At 49.8% G+C, this 17,968-nt stretch overlaps 7 protein-coding genes across 7 annotated transcripts; 5 read left to right on the top strand and 2 right to left on the bottom strand.

Moving 5' to 3' along the window:
* Nucleotides 1-1,318: 1,318 nt before the first annotated feature.
* F5J12DRAFT_783982 (uncharacterized protein) lies at nt 1,319-2,743 on the top strand (the record flags this gene model as incomplete). The annotated part of the gene is made up of 3 exons (XM_051742964.1): nt 1,319-1,437; nt 1,690-1,804; nt 1,871-2,743. 3 exons carry the CDS (start codon nt 1,319-1,321, stop codon nt 2,741-2,743), a joined length of 1,107 nt encoding a protein of 368 aa, XP_051598446.1.
* A 198-nt stretch (nt 2,744-2,941) lies between these two features.
* On the bottom strand, nt 2,942-3,696 carry F5J12DRAFT_224405 (uncharacterized protein). The gene is made up of 3 exons (XM_051738469.1): nt 3,664-3,696; nt 3,454-3,614; nt 2,942-3,400 (listed from the first exon to the last, which is right to left on the bottom strand). The coding sequence occupies exons 1-3, from the start codon at nt 3,684-3,686 to the stop codon at nt 3,141-3,143; spliced, it is 444 nt and encodes a 147-aa protein (XP_051598445.1). The 5' UTR covers nt 3,687-3,696; the 3' UTR covers nt 2,942-3,140.
* Nucleotides 3,697-3,826: 130 nt separating this feature from the next.
* Nucleotides 3,827-5,714, top strand: F5J12DRAFT_948661 (60Kd inner membrane protein-domain-containing protein; the record flags this gene model as incomplete). The annotated part of the gene is made up of 5 exons (XM_051749774.1): nt 3,827-3,888; nt 4,060-4,217; nt 4,291-4,844; nt 4,899-5,006; nt 5,057-5,714. The coding sequence occupies 5 exons, from the start codon at nt 3,827-3,829 to the stop codon at nt 5,300-5,302; spliced, it is 1,128 nt and encodes a 375-aa protein (XP_051598444.1). The 3' UTR covers nt 5,303-5,714.
* A 247-nt stretch (nt 5,715-5,961) lies between these two features.
* Nucleotides 5,962-8,686, top strand: F5J12DRAFT_841757 (sodium/hydrogen exchanger). The gene is made up of 5 exons (XM_051746141.1): nt 5,962-6,440; nt 6,583-6,657; nt 6,725-6,801; nt 6,864-7,070; nt 7,140-8,686. The coding sequence occupies exons 1-5, from the start codon at nt 6,174-6,176 to the stop codon at nt 8,584-8,586; spliced, it is 2,073 nt and encodes a 690-aa protein (XP_051598443.1). The 5' UTR covers nt 5,962-6,173; the 3' UTR covers nt 8,587-8,686.
* Nucleotides 8,687-10,885, bottom strand: F5J12DRAFT_744381 (guanine nucleotide binding protein, alpha subunit). Its single transcript, XM_051742062.1, has 8 exons — nt 10,597-10,885; nt 10,524-10,544; nt 9,874-10,474; nt 9,596-9,815; nt 9,250-9,538; nt 9,074-9,156; nt 8,976-9,009; nt 8,687-8,918 (listed from the first exon to the last, which is right to left on the bottom strand). Exons 1-8 carry the CDS (start codon nt 10,805-10,807, stop codon nt 8,866-8,868), a joined length of 1,512 nt encoding a protein of 503 aa, XP_051598442.1. The 5' UTR covers nt 10,808-10,885; the 3' UTR covers nt 8,687-8,865.
* A 585-nt stretch (nt 10,886-11,470) lies between these two features.
* Nucleotides 11,471-13,006, top strand: F5J12DRAFT_841743 (uncharacterized protein). Its single transcript, XM_051746140.1, has 3 exons — nt 11,471-11,772; nt 11,868-12,278; nt 12,338-13,006. Exons 1-3 carry the CDS (start codon nt 11,701-11,703, stop codon nt 12,845-12,847), a joined length of 993 nt encoding a protein of 330 aa, XP_051598441.1. The 5' UTR covers nt 11,471-11,700; the 3' UTR covers nt 12,848-13,006.
* A 102-nt stretch (nt 13,007-13,108) lies between these two features.
* F5J12DRAFT_770682 (uncharacterized protein) lies at nt 13,109-15,113 on the top strand. The gene is made up of 4 exons (XM_051742245.1): nt 13,109-13,885; nt 13,970-14,344; nt 14,408-14,604; nt 14,669-15,113. Exons 1-4 carry the CDS (start codon nt 13,467-13,469, stop codon nt 15,016-15,018), a joined length of 1,341 nt encoding a protein of 446 aa, XP_051598440.1. The 5' UTR covers nt 13,109-13,466; the 3' UTR covers nt 15,019-15,113.
* The last annotated feature ends 2,855 nt before the right edge of the window (nt 15,114-17,968 follow it).

Below are 17,968 nucleotides of genomic sequence, written 5' to 3'. Positions count from 1 at the left end.
GACCGCATCCGTAAACTTCGCAACGTTTGGTGAAGCGAGCACGAACTGAGATAAGCAGAATGTCCCCATAGAGAAGACTGGACCAGGACCCAGTCACATGGGACTTGAGAGCTGGAAGGTTCCGTACAGCATGATGGGTAATTTTGTGCACCACAGAGGAAGCGGTGTATTGCATATATGTCCACCATATCATTACTGGAATATATCTATCTGCCTTGAGACAGAGCCAATCAACGGAATTTTCCGACACCTGTCATAAACGGGGTGCACGTATGGTGGCGACAGAATGTGACCTGTGAATGTGATCGGGCAACGTGGTATGAAAGAAAAAAAAGCTTTATCAGCAATGACTTATCTGTGTGAGGTTAACGTACACAGTTGGCAGGAAGATCTCTACTGTCAGATGTAGATGTGACGACTGCGGGGAGTCAACGCGTAGGGGTAGCCAGCTGAGATGAGTCGTTAATCGGAGTGAGGGTATCGCCGGGTTATTCGCGAAGACCGAAGCCGGACACCTACCAGCACCGCCGCAATGATGTGGGTCAGCGGAGAACTGCGATGGGTCGGAACTTTGTCATACTGTACACATGCAAAGTGTGTATCTGATCCGCGGAGATTTGGGTGCCCGTCGTCATCGTATCGCGCGACGTCCCGTTAATGAACTTACCGATACAACCAAGGCTTGCAATGTAGGTACCTACCTGACAAATAGGGCATTGCACAGGAAGTCGAGAATTTCACTGCGGTTGTGCAAGAACAGACAGGGGGTTCGTCTTCTCTGTAGGTATCGTTGGGAGGACTTCTGATGGCAAGTCCACTACGTCATCGTAAGAAGGCGGGTGCGGTGTCTTCTCTGTGCATTACCCCGTTACGATACGTCTGTACTCGATGACGTTGGTCGATAACAAGGTGTCTTCTGCTCCTTCGTTATTACCTTCCGTCACGGAACCACCGCCTTCTCGGTCAGGTCGAACGCCGGAGTATCTCGACCCTCACTAAGGTCCGTCCAACGTGTATGAAGTCTGGCAAATCTGTGTGATAACTGTGGACAATCACGTTCGGTCAGTCAGAAATATGCCGAGGGGGGAGGCCAAGAATCAGCCCCCCGGCCCTGTTCACGGTGTTCGCAGCGGTTTTCCGATGAGCATTTGAACCATGAAGTGTACGCACGACGTACAAATGTTGAGAAGACTAAGACCCACAAACCTACTGGGCCACAAATCATCATTCTCCATCAGATCAAGGGGAGGGTGGCGTGCAGGCAAGCTGGTTGGGGTACTTTCTTTCCTCAGAAAGAACAAGAGAGTGGTTACACATCATGAAGAGGCTGGCGCTCCACAAGGGACGGCTTGATGGCTCCAATACGATCGTGATACACTCTATGAACGGCGATCAGTACCTGGGCCTTGTTTCAGAGGGGGTTCTGTGCAGGGCCATGTGAGAAAACAGAAGGAATGAGCGTCAAAAAAACATCATGGAAGTCAAAGTCCAGAGGGAATACCAACCCTAGGTTGCCTGAACAAATAAGCCCTACTACCAAGCCCTACTACCAAGCCCTGCTACCAAGCCCAACCATTATGTTTGTCTTTGTTTGGTGTTTGACGGGTCGCTCTCACGAGAATATTGCTGGCAACACCACACAAGGTTGTTTTGTTTTCTTCACTGTCATTGTCACATACCCCGTCGCAGGGAGCAGAAGAACTCGTCCGTTCCTTTAAACCGTAGTGCTAGCTTAAATTTTATGGCGATGCGAGCTTTTGCCATTCTGTCTGTGCTCTTAACGGCTGTTCTGGCCCAATCTTCGGTGCGGTTTCCAAGGAACGTGTTTTCACTGATTTGAAAAGCTGATCGTCACAATCTGTGTCTTCAGTCTAATCCACTCATTCCCCAAGGAATCTCTACCAGCTGCACCAATTATCTTACGCAGCTGGACAGTTCGAACTTCACCACCTGCACTGGTCCCATACTCTCTGCGCTTGCGCAGTATACCCCCGGTGGCAATGCCAGCACTTCACTCTCCGACATCAACACTGCGCTCAACAACGTCTGCGCTTCTAGCGTGACAGCTGGGTGCCCTGACAATGTCATCAGTGCTCAGCTGAGCTCGTTCTACGCTGCTTGCACACAAGAATTGATATCTTCCCCCAATGAAGACGTCAAGAGAATATACGATACCATATATGCTCTCCCTCCGCTGAGGAAGGCTATTTGCGCAAAGGACGACAGCGGAAAATACTGTGCTGCCGGACTGAACACGAAGGCATCCGGCAGTGTGGATATCGTTACGCAGGGTTCCAAGCCATCGTCAATGGGGCAATACCTATATACGACACAGTCGGGCAGTACCGTCACCCGCCGCGATTCATCCGAGGCTCTTATTCCTAACGTCACCACCTACGAAGATACCAATCTTGTCTTCTTGTTCCTGGAACCATCCACCGACTCGACCACTTTCTGCGTCAGCTGCACGAGGAATATCCTCACGCCCTTCATTACCTTCGAGTCCAATACCCCCTATGCCCCTGGCATCAACAACAGCCTCATCATGGCGGGTCAAACTGCGTTGTATAATAGCATCCAGTCGACCTGCGGTACCAACTTCCTCAGCGGAGCTGTTCAGGCTGCTGGCGGACTGTCTAGCAGCATTTTGAGTGGCAATGCTCCACGTTCCCTCAGCCATGATGTCTCCGTCGCAGTCAGTGCGATTCTCGGTGCCGCCGCATTCGCTGCAGTGTCTATCTAGAGAGTAAAGGACCTGGGGACGTCTGGAAATACGATACCTACCTGCATTGTGATCAGGACATTCACAATCTTGTTGGGCGCATGGTCATTTCCGTGCAATACTTTATACCCCTTTTACATATTTAAACCATTCTTCGTGCAGGTTACCATTGTCTTCTCGTTACTGATCTATCTCACTTGCTGTTGAACGGCACAATACAGAGCACAGATTTACTACCTGTCATGTTCGCTGTGTCTGCGACATTTTCAGTGTCTTGAGCAGCCTCGAGCAATTCTAATACGAGTACGGAAGTTTACTGACGCCTTCTGGTAATTGTACTCAGCATCGCCGAAATGCTGATAGGCTCCTAGCCATTTGGAGTGCTTAGATAGAACTCGCGAGCTAGTAAGCTGAGGGATCAGAGCTCGATGATGAGCGCTAGTATTGCAATCTCCACTGCAAACACCACTACTGCGATGAGAGCAACATCGAAACCTGCAGTGACAAAAGGACGTCCAAACTCTCGGGCGTCTTCTTGGCCAACGGTTGGGATGGCTTGCTTGTACAACGTACTCAACTTTTCCGATGACCTGTCAGCAAAATCATGCCTGGAGTGCCGAGCGCGGACGTAGGAAAGAATGAAGAGGAGAATAGCGAGTACGAGGTAGAGAATGCCGACTTTACACTTAGGGGTTAGCACAAAGTCCATACAGCTTTTTGGTCGAGCTCACTCTTGTAAAATCGGACGTCGAAGAGACGGAGAACAGTCAAGGCATATCCAAGACATGCAAGTGCAGTCCGACGATATGCACCGTCGAACGTTCTCTGCCGCGCTCGTAGCTCGTTGAGCTCAATAAGATCTATTGCAGAGAAAGAGCTTGCGCGGTGGCCTCTGTGTACATTTTAGTTTACCAATACACAGGAAGTAGCTCACAACTGACCTGTACAGATGATGCTGATGCATGAGTTTAGCCAAGGCTCACAGGCAAACCGGCTCAACTGGGGTGTGAGAAACCTGGTTTGGTTCGGTCCATACCGGGACAGGACCACTATTTTTCGTTGCTGCTAGCATTTTCGGACACACAACCGGTTGGGCAAGTCGAGATGGTCGTGCGGGCTATGCTAAGCTCGGGCGGTCGACTGGGTCTGCGTGCATCAAGCTATGGGTACGCTGGCGACCCTTACTTGTCTCCTACCGTGCTCATCGAAGTGTTAGATTACTCCCGTTAGCTGCACGCCGGTCTCAGGTTCATCGGGTGTCTCTCCAGGCAAGTACTAGCACACTCGAGAAGAACGCGCCTGACCGCCTTTCAGCTCTCTCCCTTGCTCAATAACAGTGCTGGTCCAGCTGGTGTTGCGGGTGCACGCAGCTTTTGGTGGTCCAAGTCACCTGCACCTGAGCCTAACTCATCCGCGATTCCCGCGTCACCAGTTCCTCCAGCCCAGCCTTTGGAGACTGAGTCCAACAATATCTCGATCGACACAGCTACGCAAAGTTTTGCGACTCCTGCGGATGAGGCAGTCGCGGACGTCGCCAGCATCTGATTCCCTGCTCACTGCGACGACAGACCCCGCATCCGCCGTGTCCGAGCTGGCTAACGTCATACAGCCTCTACAACACGGCGGTCTTTATGACCTAGGACTCGTTAGTTGGTGGTCGCCTGCAGGATGGGTGAGGTATTCCATGGAAGTTCTGCATGTTACTACCGGCATGCCATGGTTCTATGTCATTGTGGCTGGAACGATTGCATGGAGACTAGCATCAATTCCATTGACCATCATGTCTACTCGGAACGCGTCTCGTCTCCGGCCATTCACTACCCAAATGAAAGCTCTCGACGAGAAAGCTGAAAAGGCGGACCAGGCAGAGAAACTTGAAATTTTGCTGAAGAAGAAGCAGATAACGGAAAAAGCTGGTGTAACTGTGTTTTCGAGCTTGGGAGCACCATTAGGACAGATTATTTTGCAATTTGCACTGTTCCTTGGGGTCAAGGGGATGGTAACGCTGCCTGTGGAGCAGTTACGGGATAGCGGGGTTTGGTTTCTGCCTGATCTTACAGTGGCTGGTCCTTACTACATCATGCCACTGGTGGTCGCTGGGTTGGCCAATGTGCAGTTGAGTGTGAGTTGTTCTGTGCACTCGGGCGGTGTTTGGTACTTCATGCGACCACTTTAGCTTCAAAAACGAGATATGGATCCGTCGCGACCGGAAATGGCGCATGCACTCAACGTGTTCCGCGTTATGAGTTTTGCATTTACTCCTTTCATGGCGGCATACCCCGATGTAAGCTGTTCTCTTTTCATAGGAGCGCCCTAATTTGACGCTTCGGATAGGGTCTGTGGTTGAGCGTAGCGGCGGGCTTGGCAGTTTCCTTAATCCAGACTCGGCTTCTGCAGATACCAAGCATCAGCACTAAATTGGGCATCATTCCTTTAACCAACAAGCTGCCACCCGTCCCGACGACAGAAACCTTCCGACTCATTAGTCGCTATATCCAAAAGAAGTTTTCGGCAGGCCGTCGAAAGCCCCAGGCCCTACGACTGCCCAAAGCTAAGCCAGGCAGGGCTTCGAGAAGATGATGTGATTCGCAATATCATACAAGAGTTTTCATAGATCTTAATGATGTGTTTTAGGGGGCACACCACTACTCATATATCTGACCAAATGACAGGTGAATTTGAATGATGCATGCCAACGGCTAAGTACTGTGAAGGTGAGCGACACGTATATACAAGTCACAGAATCGGCATTGGCATTGCGTCCGACAATCAAGGACGGGTTTTCCTCGATCTGTTCAGCGTCTGGACATATTGGCGTTTCTTTTGGAATGTGGTTTTCATTCCCGTCTGTGAAGATGTATTGAGTACCCGCTCCAAGCAGATCATCGTAGAGGCACTATTTGGAATGGCAGATACGACTTTTGGCAAGTTTCCGCACTAGTACTGCGGCCCCGATTACGCCAGGATCCGAAACCCGAGTTCTTATGCAACAGCAGAAGTTCGCCGTTTCCCTGGACATGATACATTTTTCACGCTCGCCTATCAGGATTCCAATTTCCATGTTGCTAGGTGTTCGCCGAGATCCTTATCATAAGCAAAGATTTGTTTCGTGGTACTTAATAAATACAGATAACACGTAGTTATATTCATAGATCTACGGGCTGTTCCCCCCCTTCGACAGAAAAATATATATACAGCCCCAGGTAACGGGACTCAGATAGAACGAAACGAACGAAGATGAATCTGGTACAAGGGTTGTGGTGGCAGGGGTCCGTTGTAATTATGTAAGCGCCTACGCGAACGTACTCCAATTGCCGCCGCAAAAAGAAACTGCCTACAGCACTGGAACAGACCTCGACTCGCTTTGACAGACAAGACAACCCCATATGCGTAGCTGCTCCGTTTACTGCCGTTGAATTCTGGTTCCTTTTCCACCCCACACAATCATTGCATGATGGCTCTTGAACTCGGGTCAATAACGGTCCAAGCTTCTCCCGACTTGCCTACCAGCACCCCCGTAGCAGAGGAGGAGGAATACTATTCATCCTGGTCGTTATTCCTCGTGTGCCTGCTTCTGATCGTCTCGCTATGGACATCATATTACCTGCAAATAAGGCGGATACGGGCTATCCACGAAACCCTGGTTTCTATCTTTGCGGGGATGTTCGTTGGACTTGTCGTTCGTCTTGCGCCGGGTACTATGATCAGGGAAATGCTTGTGAGTATCTAAGGCGTTCCAGATGGGCTACGGTGCGATCGTGGAATATCCATCTCGTGGAGAGTTGGGAGATGATTCGGTCCTTACGGAATAATAGAGTGGCATCTCAGAAGCCGTGATACTTACCTTCTCTCATCTCCAGACTTTCAAGCACACGCTCTTCTTTAATCTACTCCTCCCCCCAATTATCCTAAACTCCGGCTATGAGCTCAAACAGGTGAGAGATATCCCCAACTTGCGTGGATACTGCGGACTTGACCCTTGTGGAACGTTGTAATTTTCAGGAGAACTTCTTTCGGAATTTTGGGTCTATCCTGGTGTTTGCCTTCGTAGGGACAACGATATCCGCAGTCGGCGTGGGGTGGGTTTGCATTGCTTGCATGTCACGTTTTTTTCGTACCCGCTGATCCGGTTGAAGCGTAGAGTTCTCGTCTACATTTACTCGTTCTTGGGACTGGAATCTCTCGACGTCTCATTGCTAGAGTGTCTGATCTTTGGCTCGACACTCTCTGCAACGGATCCGGTTACTATCCTATCGATCTTCCACCAGTACAAAGTCGATCCCAAGCTATATACCATCATCTTTGGTGAAAGCTTGCTCAACGATGCCGTCAGTATCGTCATGTATGAGTAAGTGTTAATTGGTTGATTTGGTGGTCTCGTCTGCAAAAAAGGGGAATTAAAAATGCCATTTTACAGGACACTGTCCCAATTTCACGGGACTGAGATATATCTCTCTTCTATATTCCATGGGATTGGTATTTTCTTACTCTCATTCAGCGTATCAATGGCTCTAGGTGTCACGTTTGGCCTTGCGATGTCCTTGACATTGAAACATTCCTCCTTAAACCATTATCCCTCCATTGAATCGTGTCTTGTGGCACTCTGTGCCTATACTTGCTACTTCTTTTCCAATGGTCTGTCGATGTCCGGCATCGTGTCACTTCTGTTTTGTGGCATCACCTTGAAGCACTACGCATACCATACCATGTCGCACAAAACGCAGCGCACCACCAAATACATTTTCTCGACTCTCGCTCAACTCTCCGAGAACTTCATCTTCATCTATCTTGGACTCTCACTTTTCACCAGTCCCCCTTCCTCAGAACGTGTCACGAACTATGTCAAACCTTTATTCATCACTGTTTCAACGGTGGCCGTAGTTTTTACGCGGTATGCGGCTGTTTTCCCGCTTTCTGAAGTGATCAACTTTTTCGTGCGACATTTCCGCGGCCAGAGGCACGAAGAACTTCCCCACTCCTATCAGATGATGTTGTTTTGGGCTGGTTTGCGCGGTGCAGTCGGAGTTGCACTCGCTGCCGGATTTAAAGGTGAAAATGCCCAAACGCTACGAACGACGGTCCTCGTTGTAGTTGTCCTTACTGTCATCGTCTTTGGGGGCACGACGGCACGGATGCTCGAGATTCTTGGTATTCGGACGGGCGTAGAAGATGAGGCTGCGAGTGACAGCGACGAGGAGGAGTACCTTGGACGCATCCCTTGGACAGCTCGCCGCAACTCAGGTGGTTGGGCAGCGAGGTATACGGATGAGCCGACGGGGTATATTTCTCAGGCGCAGGGTTATAGCCGTGCTGCGGCACGGATAGGGACGCATTATGGGCCCCGCAATTACAATCACCATGCGCAACCACCTCTATCGCCGGGAGCGACGAACATGTTTTCCGCGGCGTCGTCTGAATCGTTCGATTCGGACGTGGAAGTTCTGCCGATGGCGAATACGGCTGGGAATGCTGGCGTGCATACTGCAGATCCTGGGGCAGCAAGTCAGGGACCTGAGGGAGGTGCAAGCGAGGATGGGAAGTGGTTCCAGACGTTGGACGAGAGGTACCTATTACCTCTGTTTTCGAACGCTACGGCCAGCCGGACGTTCCAGGCACGGAGAGCTCGCAGGAACGCTTCGCATTCTACAAGCGCCGTCAACCGTGGTGCCTCAGGTACCCCTCACGACAGCGAAGACGAGCCAGACGGCCCGGAGATTGTCTTGAGTGCGCCAAGTAATACTACCCATACGCAGGAATTCCCGCGAACGCAGTCCCCTGAGGAGCAGAGCCGGTTTGAGCGAGGGCTAGGTACGCCGGTTTTACGGAATGGGAGCAGAGATGACGGACAGAGTCGTGCTTCGTGATTAGCTACATACGAAGAGAAGTATATATACGTACTAGGCATCTATAGACTTGGTTCGCCGCGAACGTGAGGCTAGTACATTAAGTACTGGCCTTTGATGACCTTCACTTATTTCATGATCGCCCAACGATTCATCAATTTATTAAATAGACATTACATGCTGCAGTTTGAGAGTAATGTACCGGGTAATTCGTGATTTATAAACACCCCCGTAATCTGGAGAACTATGGTAAGACCGTGTATATGTGCATAATGTCAACAATGAGAAAATATTCTGTCGCTACAAAATGAGGCTGGCATTTTGCAGGTGCTGTCTAAGAACACACTCCCGTACTACGCAATGGTGTTAAGTATGCTGAAGTCTCGTCACCAAAAGGCTGCACCACTCACCAACGGTCAGCGTCTTTGCAGTTGCTTTAGTGTCCTGGAAAGATAGAACCATGAGTGAGTCTGTTAACAGCCCCCAGTTTGGCCAATGTTGGGCTTACAATTACTGATGTAAAATGGACAAAGAATGGTCGCGGTTCTGGTGAACAGGATTTGAATATATCCTTGAAATGTTGCTGGAAATCTGCGAGATTCCAATGATCGCCGCCGTTAGTCGAATCACCAATAGCTGTTGATGGCGACGGAAAGGGGGAGAAGCATCAATGGAGCCACGTACATTTCATCACCGTAATCGTATCGTTTTTCCGGTCGGCGAAGCTGGGAACATAATCCCTTACAGAGATACCGCGCTTCATCTTGTTATGCAGGATGTCGCATTTATTAAGGAAGAGGATAATCTGCGTTTTGGAAAGGATGGGAGACGAGCATACGGTGCGCCAAAGTTGTAGACTATCCTCTAGACGGTTTACCTCGCGATCTTCCCGCAGGGTCTCGTTGAAACACGAGATTGGGGCGAGGAAGATGATGGCGTCCACGTCATCGAAGAACGCTGCCCACAGCGCACGCTGTAAAAGGTTCGCATGAGTCATCGTCAAGGGGATGAGGGAGGGAAGAGGACATACCGAAGATTTAGTGCCCCCGAAGTCATACATGACCCATTCTCTTCCACGATCTACTTCGGCATCTAGGGGCGGTCGATCTGTAGACGAAGTCAAAGACTGACCTAGTTCCATGTTAAACCTGTGTTCTTGAACGCCTACGGTCCGAAGACGTGCCCGGACAATGTCGTCGTCGGCCGGCTCATAATCCGGTGATGCGATGCGATCAACGTCATCCAGGAAACTTTATTTACAACGTTGTTACACGTGAAGAATGAAGCTAGTAGTGCTGTGGTACTTACAAGCCAGATGAATCCTCGATCCTGGATCTCCTGTGGCTGAGGATCTGCTTTATGACCGAATCCTCCAATAGGCTTTTCATGTCGTCTCTGCAGCCTACGAGGACATCAGTGATTTCGTCATGACCAGCTTCTCTTCGCTTTGAGTTGGGGCGACTGCTGGCTTCGCGGGACGAGCGCAGTTTGTCCAGGATGGATCTCCAACCGTTGCTGGAGCTAACACCAAACTCGCGAGTTCGCACATTCCTCTCTGGCGGATCGGACGGTGGAAGAGAGAGTGCGTAAACCTCTTGTGAACCTGGACCCAAACGTTTTTCAAGGTCGACTAGGACAGTTCGCAAGGGAGCAAGGCGGAGTTTTAGTAGACGGTGTTTGTCAGTGAACTTGTAGACCGTGGTGTGAGACCGGTGTTCTCCTTCAGAGTCCGAGGCGTCGGCAGTTGTAAGGGAAGGGGATAAGCATTTGTCCCTACTCGTCAGGGACATGGCTTGCTGTAGAATGTCAAGGACCTGCAAGACATTTCTGACGAGGTTGAGGTAGATGACAGCTCGCCATGCCAGACGCTCTTCCAACCACTGGTCTCTTGCGTACTGGAGCTGGAAGTCTGAATGCTTATTAGCGATAGCCGTTGCTAGCAGACATGAAGACCCAACTCTTTAGAGTAGCTGATTTTCCTGGAGTGGTCGGTGAGACAATGAATGGAGACTCGGAAGAAGGGAGGCGCACCACTCTCGCTCTGACCCAGTAGAAGAACCTTGATGGGTTTCTTTTTCTTCTTGAGGGCGATCCTCTCCTGGCGGATTTGCTCGTCGATGGCGTCGCTGGTCCTGCGGGCTTCAGCCTCTGCATGTTCTCTGGCCGCTCTTTGCTCAGGCGTTTCGTTGGAAGGTGGTGACAAGGCAGATGCGAGGGGGTCGTCCAGGCTGACACGCACCATATTCACAGCATAGGGAGAACAAAAAGTTTGGAGGCAGGTTAGCTGGGCGTTTGAAATACATATAATAATACTGATCAGTGTATATATTGCCTTTTGGATCAAGGGAAAAAAGTACTAAGTACGCAGCCCTAAACATGGGATGGTTTAACACTCCAGCGCTAGCTTCAGCCCCGGATGGTCCGTTCTCTGTCCATTGTGCAACCCGTTTGATTGACCACTACCCTGAGGGGTGCAACACATGTTTATCTCGTCACCGGATTACATCATAAGTCCGGGATGACGGTGTGGTCACTAGTGTGAACGTGAAGGACTGAAACAAAAGGTTCAATGCATGTGGTGCTGTATTAGAAGGCGCTGATGGGCCACCCGTGGCGACCCAGACCAATACTTGTCCAGGATAGTCTCATCTGAGTAGCAAGGTGGGCTCGTGTGTGTCCCAGTGTTATTTTACACACCCTGAAACTAAAATAGGATTTAATTTACCTTCTGGCTGTCATGCCTCGGCAGGGAGTGACACCGGCGCCCGTGACAGCCTAACACTGTACTTGCGGTATTAAGGCAGGGTAAGGCACGCCCTGTTAGTAAGCGTGTGCAACACGAGGTCTTGGCTTTTCAGTACTTCAGTAACCACCGTGTCCGCAAAATGGGGTGCCTCGGAATCCGCTCCTCTCCGGCGACTCCCGCGGTCACATGACCGTGTCTGCATGGTGTGGCAGTGAAGTTTACTTTTGTTTGGTCCGCGCGTCGAATATAATAAACAGCGGCATGTGACTTGCTCGTGACCTCGACTCCTTCCCCCGTGACCTGCACCTGCTCAGGACATCTTGGTCGCTCCTCGCACACTGCACTAGTATTTGTCAACAGGGAGTTCGAGATAGGGGTTATTGGACGTGATGGAACAGACTCGCATTGATGCTGTAGAGATGCAGAACATCTTGAAATCCCTGCCGGGCTTATTCCAAAAGGTTTGTGTCTGCAACACGTGATCATTACTCGTCTTTTCCTTGGCATGTGTGAACCCCCGTGATCATCCCCTCACTCAATGCATATTTTGTATTAGGCCGCCGGTCAGGTAGATATCCCCACAGATGCAGCACAGTCTCTTCAAGCGCTCGCACAAGCGGGCATGTTCCCTATCCAGGGTGCAAATCAACAACAGCTACCACATGCACCACATCAAGTACCGGTCCCTCACACGACGGCTCCGGGAGTCCCTGGCATTAGCGATCCTGGCCCATCATCTCACCCCAGTGGTCCGCCTAACTTGGGTCAACTCTCAGCTGCGGCGGTTGCTGTCCAAGGTCCTCAATTACCTCAGCCCCAACCACAGGAAATCTCCGACGTCCAGAACGAAGGGGGCCAGGGTGAAAAGGCTAAACCTAATGCGACGACCGGTGGCCGTGCGAGCCGCGGAGGTAGAAATCCTGCGATGGGGACGGATGAATGGGCACGCCAGAGAAAGGATAATCATGTATGCCCCGTGACAGTTAGCATTCTCTTGCATGTACTTATGCGGTTTTTAAATCAAAGAAAGAAGTTGAGCGCAGACGCAGAGGCAACATCAACGAAGGTATCGATGAACTCGGGCGCATCGTACCCAATAGCTCCGGTGAAAAGGCGAAGGGTGCGATCCTCACACGCGCAGTGCAATACATTCATCACCTCAAGGAGAACGAAGCACGCAACATCGAGAAGTGGACCCTTGAGAAGCTATTGATGGACCAGGCAATGGGCGACCTTCAAGCCCAGCTGGAAGAGATGCGGAGGTTGTGGGAAGAAGAACGTATGGCTCGGCAACGCGCCGAAAGTGAATTAGAATTGCTGAGAGGCGTTTCGCAAGCGAACACCGCACATATGGCTGCTCAGCGACCGCAAGGCCACGAGTCAGGTCCATCACCCGGTCCACGTTCCCACTCACCTGAGCATCAGGAAAATGTGGTTCAGGTACGAAGCAACGAGGAATCGAGACCAGATGTGGAAAAGAACGGGGATGGTGATCCTGCCGATGGTCGATCGAGTAAGCGACCCAGAACGGAGTAACAGCCGTAGGTTTTTCCGTTGGGTAGCGCACGATGATAAGGTTTCAGCTTTTTTTTTTGCCTTTGTATCTCTTAAGTTCGGATTATTGTCATCGAGCCCTTGTATTTATCAGGAAGAATCACACGTGTACAGTGATTTTTAAGTTGCCCGGCCGCCGTGTCCTCCGTTCCATCACCCGTGTGTATATTGGGAGGTCTGCCTCGTATGTACGAACAATGAGCTTCGAGGACAGAAGTCCCCGGTTGTGCGGTACGTTACGTCATTACGCAGGGTTCATATTTCTTCACCTCGTGAGATTATTGGGGCCTGCTCGCGTTTTGGGGTGTCCTAGCCTGATAGGAAACTGTGGAAGTACTTACGCGATCACCTGTTTCCAGTTAAATTTTTCTTTCAAAGGATAGAGGACGATACTGCCGCACATTTTCAGCGGGTGTTGGTGTCAGGTCAATCAGACACGATCATGATTTGACTATATAGTGACGGAGTCTCAGTAGGACCCTTGCAAAATCCAGAATCCATCTCAACGACACAACGCCTGATTCGTCCCAACTTCAACCCCATTGCTTTATCAGTCTGTGGCCAAGCTAATCTCGGGTGGGACTGCAGAGCAATATACAAAATGTCGAGGCACCCCGTTCCCGATGATGAACTTCGCGCAGCCCTAATTACCCTCAAACGAGAAAAACCGAGTCTCGGCGTGGCCAAGATACATACCCTCTTGCTAGAGACGAACTTAACATGGTCTGTCAGCGAAAAACGAGTGCGCAAGATTCTGCAGGAAGAGGGGCTTCTCGTCAATGGAACCGCCAACACACTATCCGAAAATGCTAACGGCGGCAAAGAACAAAACCGAGCTGGGAGTACTAGAGTATACCCGTCCTCCAGTCTCAACAAGGGCTTAGATGTGAACAAGTGGAGCAAGAAGATTGAAGTCCGGCACTTTGACGCGATCAAGGGCAAGGGTCTCGTCGCAACGGAGAAGATATCACAAGGGGAGGTTATATGGAAAGAGGATCCGTTCATACTCGCACCCGAGTGGTAAGTGGTTGAAAGTTGAACCTCGTAGCGATGTGACGGGACATGATGGTCTCCAAGTCTTCTGTACAATTAATTCCTCTGCAGGGAAATATACGATTTGCAAGTCTCCTCGAGAGCATGTGCTTTCTGCTCGACAATCATAAGGGATCACTCTCCCCTCCACCTGCCATGTCGAGCTTCCACGTCCTCGTCTTCTTGTCCAGCCATCTTTTGTAACAGGCTTTGTCGCATGCAATCGGACAGAGTCCATCCATTGCTATGCCCCGCTCGTAATCCGGCATCTGTCCCGTTACTTGCATTTGCCCGGAAAACCGAATGGCTCGCGGTACATGCGCTGGCACAGTGCACCAGCAGATTGCTACTTGCTTCTCAGGCAGACGATGAGTCGTTGAATCTGGACCTACAGGTCGTGCAGAGTCTCGCTGTCTTGGGTATGGAAGAACGGTTCCGTGTGCTCATGTTCGTGCATTTGTTTTTCTTGATATTCTCAGAGTGCTTCGGTTGATCGGCTTTCGTTTGCAGCGATCAGGGTGTAGAACCTGACAGAGAAACATGGCAAAAAGCTTTCGAGCTATATTTACAAACCTTCAAAGAACCAAAAACTGCACTGGAGCAGAAGAAATTAGCAAAGATTTTGAGAAAGCCTATACCTGAGTCGTTGCAGAAAGAGCTCTTCGGATATGACGCATTTTTGCGGGGGCTGGGTCGCATAAGTTTAAGTACATCCATCCTCAGTTGTCTTGTTTGATATACTTGTTGACTGACGGACATGGAACTCTATAGACGTTGAGGCACACGGAGGACTGTACAGACTTCACTCCCATCTCAATCACTCGTGTTCTCCGAATACTTCCGTACGTCACCTCGATCAACGGAACGCACTTTCACGTATCACTGTCGTTGCTAAAAACGACATCAACCCTGGAGACGAGCTCCTGATTTCATATACGGATCCCAGTCGCAATTTTCGAGAACGGCGTAGGAGGCTCGCTGAGTGGGGTTTCGGACTATGTCAATGTGAGCGATGTCTCGCTGAGGAGGAAGAAGCGAGGGAAAATGGCGGTGCTGGTGGGGAGGATGCTGAGGCTGCTAACTTGGCAGATCAACTTCGGGCTGGTTTGGGGTTGATATGACATATGTAAATCATGACTAGATTGATCAAGGAATGGAAAGGGGTGAGTTGGAGTTGCATATAGAGTTTTGCATAGGTAAATTCATGAGTACTGGAAGATCGACCTGTATTCATTCTGATGCTCCACCCATGGCCATGACCACTGTTGACAGCTGCAGTTGCCTCGCAGATTATTGTGCATCATGACAAGCACTACAAAGCAAACTCACTGTGAGGCAATGATAGTATTACTGACACTGCAAGTCATGGGTTACCAATGGCACAGAGCTTCTCCAGGGGTAAGACATGGAAATGAATTGACCTTCGAGAATTTGTCTTACTCTATGTGGTTTGTACTTGCTACACTATATGGGAGATGTCCAGATCATGTGTTTGGCTTGTAACATTAATATATGCCATTTGTTCACATGAACCATTTGACTCAAGTCCACTCTATACTGTTACACTTCCATCAGGGGTCTTTCCTTTTTTGACTTCTTGCAGTCATGTGTATCATGTGCCTCGTCATGTCCCTAATAACTGTTGCCATCCTAGGGGCTCGAATGCTCCAGGGAGCCTTCAGATCTCCTGCTGTACAGGTATTTCCAATACCTGTCGAGACCGCGCTGCCACTGTGATCCGGTATTCCACTGCCATCTCTGATGGATGACTTGTTCACTTCTTGCTCCATTAACTCTTTCTGACTCGCTTTCATTGCCTTTATGCTGTACTATAGAACCGGTGTCTGGCTCCTTGCTGTGCATTGATTGTGCAGCTGGTATAGCCTTTGTTTCCTTGACTATCCCCATCTCTGACACTGTATGACTCCTTTCTATTTCATTGATGACTTTGTTGACTGCTGCGGATACGTGTCGCGACGTGTCACTCGTGACTGCTGCGGTACTTGTACTTAGGGGTATATAGTCCTACGTACTTCATCCTGTATCTGCAGTTTTTCAATAGCTTGCAACTGAGCTTCATCCCTTCGCCTTAATCCTTGTTCTCTCTCTGCGTGAACAACCTCAGGGACTCGCCAGTAGACAGAACCTCTGCCAGATCACCATGATAACTCAGCCATAGGGGTTATGACAAGTTCGGCCCGTAGACTCCCACCTCGCATGCTTCGTGCCTATTCCATTTGAAGAAGTCACTGTGCTCGGGCATAACAAAATCGAAAAACTCTGTGCAGCTTTCAGGACTCATCGACCTCTTCGTGAAAGTCTACTCGTCCCTCGGTTACTGAACTTCAACAAACCACTTCGTTCAACAAAGGCTCGTTAACCTCCCTCAGTGTAAAGGCTAACTTGCCCTCTACCCCTGTACTCCCCAATCACCTCCACAAGGTGTAACAAAGTCGAGAAGCACTTCCCCATCCTAACTCCAGTTCACCACTCTACAGGCAGCCTTCTAGGCTTTAATAGATCGCCTCCCTAGAGTCAGCGCTCATGCCTCCCTACATGTAAAGTCACTCGTGCACTACTACCTCTAAACTGACAGGTTTCCTTCGGGAAATAAATCCTCCCTCAGTCCTTCGTTATCACTTCTCGTTAAAGTGTCTAACCCCCAGAAGTCGAGACCTCCAGTCCCTCCTTGCAACACTCCTCTAGGACTTGGAAGGAACCCACCTTTACTGCTGATACCAGGAAGACTAGGGCCATCAGCCACAGCTAGTAATCCTCAGTTATCATATCTGTCCTGTTTTAGGGAATCAGAAGTCGTGCTTAGTTCAGAAGAAGAAGATGATCAAAAGTCCAATACTTCTTTCGGATCAGTCCTCAAAGAAGAACAAGAAGCTCACAAATCACCTGTTATGTCCATGACACTTGGTCATGGAGAATCAGCCCCTGAGATGCCGCCGAAGGTATACTCCGAAGAGGAGCTGAAGGAAAGGTTGGAAATACAGATGCGCTCTTTGGCAGAAGACTGGCGCAAGATTGCCGGTAGCCAGTCGAACGATCTGTTCCCAACAGGTACACCTATGGACTTGGTTCTATGAGCTTGGTATGCCAGGAACTTTGGAAAGGTAATTCCCCCAGAGGGCCCCATTGGTGGGTCCAGTAAGGGTAAGGCCCCAGCTGATCCTGATGACTCATATGATGTCCGCCCACCCAATGGAGGTAGGGAGTTTAATGTTGGGCATCCCGGTGAATACAACAGAAGCCACAATGGGCTTCAGACCTGGATCACACAGGTCAAAGGTTACTTGAACCTGAACAAGCACGTGTACAACACCAAATCACTCAAGATCTCGTTCGCCCTTACGTATATGACAAAGGGGGCTGCCATTTCATTCGCCAAAAATTATCAAAATGAAAACAAGCTTCTCGACAGAACTATCTGGTACTCTGACACCTTCCACTGTTTCGTAGAGCGTCTCAAAGCTACTTTCGAGTCCAGCAATCAAACTGCTCTGGCCATCCTTCATCTCTCTGACATCAGCCAAGGCAAACAAGAGCTCGAGGCATATATCACCGAATTCACGGGGCTTGTTAACAAGGCTCAACTTAAAGAAGAATCATGTGAAGCAGGGATCTTCTTCAGGAAAGGCTTGAACAAAGAATATCGTGATTGGGTCCTAAATTCAGGACATGCCCCCACTACTGTCATTGAGTGGATCCAGTGCACAGGAGAAGCTAGGACCACAATTGCCACCAAGCACATCCTAGAAGGGAAGGAATCTCGGTATGAATGCAAATTCATTCATTACCACGGAGGTTCCCGAGATCCTGATGTGATGGACATCGATAAACGCAAACAGAACGTTAGATGTTCAAACTCCAAAATTACGTGCTTCAAATGCAGAGCAAAGGGTCACTACAAGCATGACTGTAAATTGTCCAAGCCCAAAAGCTTACCTGGCATTCGGGTTGTTGTGTCTGAAGATGGACCCAAAACCGCCTATGCAGGAGATCGTCTGGTGACCCCAGATGAGATGAAAGCACATGGGATAAATTTTTAAATGGGACCACAGA

This window comes from Pisolithus orientalis, assembly GCF_024613125.1.
Source record: "Pisolithus orientalis strain OTSU chromosome Unknown F5J12scaffold_22, whole genome shotgun sequence".
NCBI lineage: Eukaryota > Fungi > Basidiomycota > Agaricomycetes > Boletales > Pisolithaceae > Pisolithus > Pisolithus orientalis.
The sequence above is the reverse complement of the archived record's forward strand: the minus strand, read 5'-3'. Positions and strand labels throughout refer to the sequence as shown.

Excerpts from the sequence above, each read along its gene's own strand:
- F5J12DRAFT_224405 (XM_051738469.1), bottom strand. The coding sequence starts at position 3,686 with ATGCATCAGCATCATCTGTACAG. Across the intron at positions 3,615-3,663 it reads CATCAGCATCATCTGTACAG|AGGCCACCGCGCAAGCTCTT; the intron begins GTCAGTTGTGAG and ends AAATGTACACAG. Across the intron at positions 3,401-3,453 it reads CGACGTCCGATTTTACAAGA|TCGGCATTCTCTACCTCGTA; the intron begins GTGAGCTCGACC and ends CTAAGTGTAAAG.
- F5J12DRAFT_841757 (XM_051746141.1), top strand. The coding sequence starts at position 6,174 with ATGATGGCTCTTGAACTCGGGTCAATAACGGTCCAAGCTTCTCCCGAC. Across the intron at positions 6,441-6,582 it reads CTATGATCAGGGAAATGCTT|ACTTTCAAGCACACGCTCTT; the intron begins GTGAGTATCTAA and ends TCTCATCTCCAG. Across the intron at positions 7,071-7,139 it reads GTCAGTATCGTCATGTATGA|GACACTGTCCCAATTTCACG; the intron begins GTAAGTGTTAAT and ends GCCATTTTACAG.
- F5J12DRAFT_744381 (XM_051742062.1), bottom strand. The coding sequence starts at position 10,807 with ATGGTGCGTGTCAGCCTGGACGACCCCCTCGCATCTGCCTTGTCACCA. Across the intron at positions 9,816-9,873 it reads ATCGAGGATTCATCTGGCTT|TTTCCTGGATGACGTTGATC; the intron begins GTAAGTACCACA and ends TTGTAAATAAAG. Across the intron at positions 9,010-9,073 it reads TCCATTTTACATCAGTAATT|GACACTAAAGCAACTGCAAA; the intron begins GTAAGCCCAACA and ends CTATCTTTCCAG.
- F5J12DRAFT_841743 (XM_051746140.1), top strand. The coding sequence starts at position 11,701 with ATGGAACAGACTCGCATTGATGCTGTAGAGATGCAGAACATCTTGAAA. Across the intron at positions 11,773-11,867 it reads TGCCGGGCTTATTCCAAAAG|GCCGCCGGTCAGGTAGATAT; the intron begins GTTTGTGTCTGC and ends ATTTTGTATTAG. Across the intron at positions 12,279-12,337 it reads GCCAGAGAAAGGATAATCAT|AAAGAAGTTGAGCGCAGACG; the intron begins GTATGCCCCGTG and ends TTTAAATCAAAG.
- F5J12DRAFT_770682 (XM_051742245.1), top strand. The coding sequence starts at position 13,467 with ATGTCGAGGCACCCCGTTCCCGATGATGAACTTCGCGCAGCCCTAATT. Across the intron at positions 14,345-14,407 it reads GAACGGTTCCGTGTGCTCAT|CGATCAGGGTGTAGAACCTG; the intron begins GTTCGTGCATTT and ends TTTCGTTTGCAG. Across the intron at positions 14,605-14,668 it reads GCTGGGTCGCATAAGTTTAA|ACGTTGAGGCACACGGAGGA; the intron begins GTACATCCATCC and ends GGAACTCTATAG.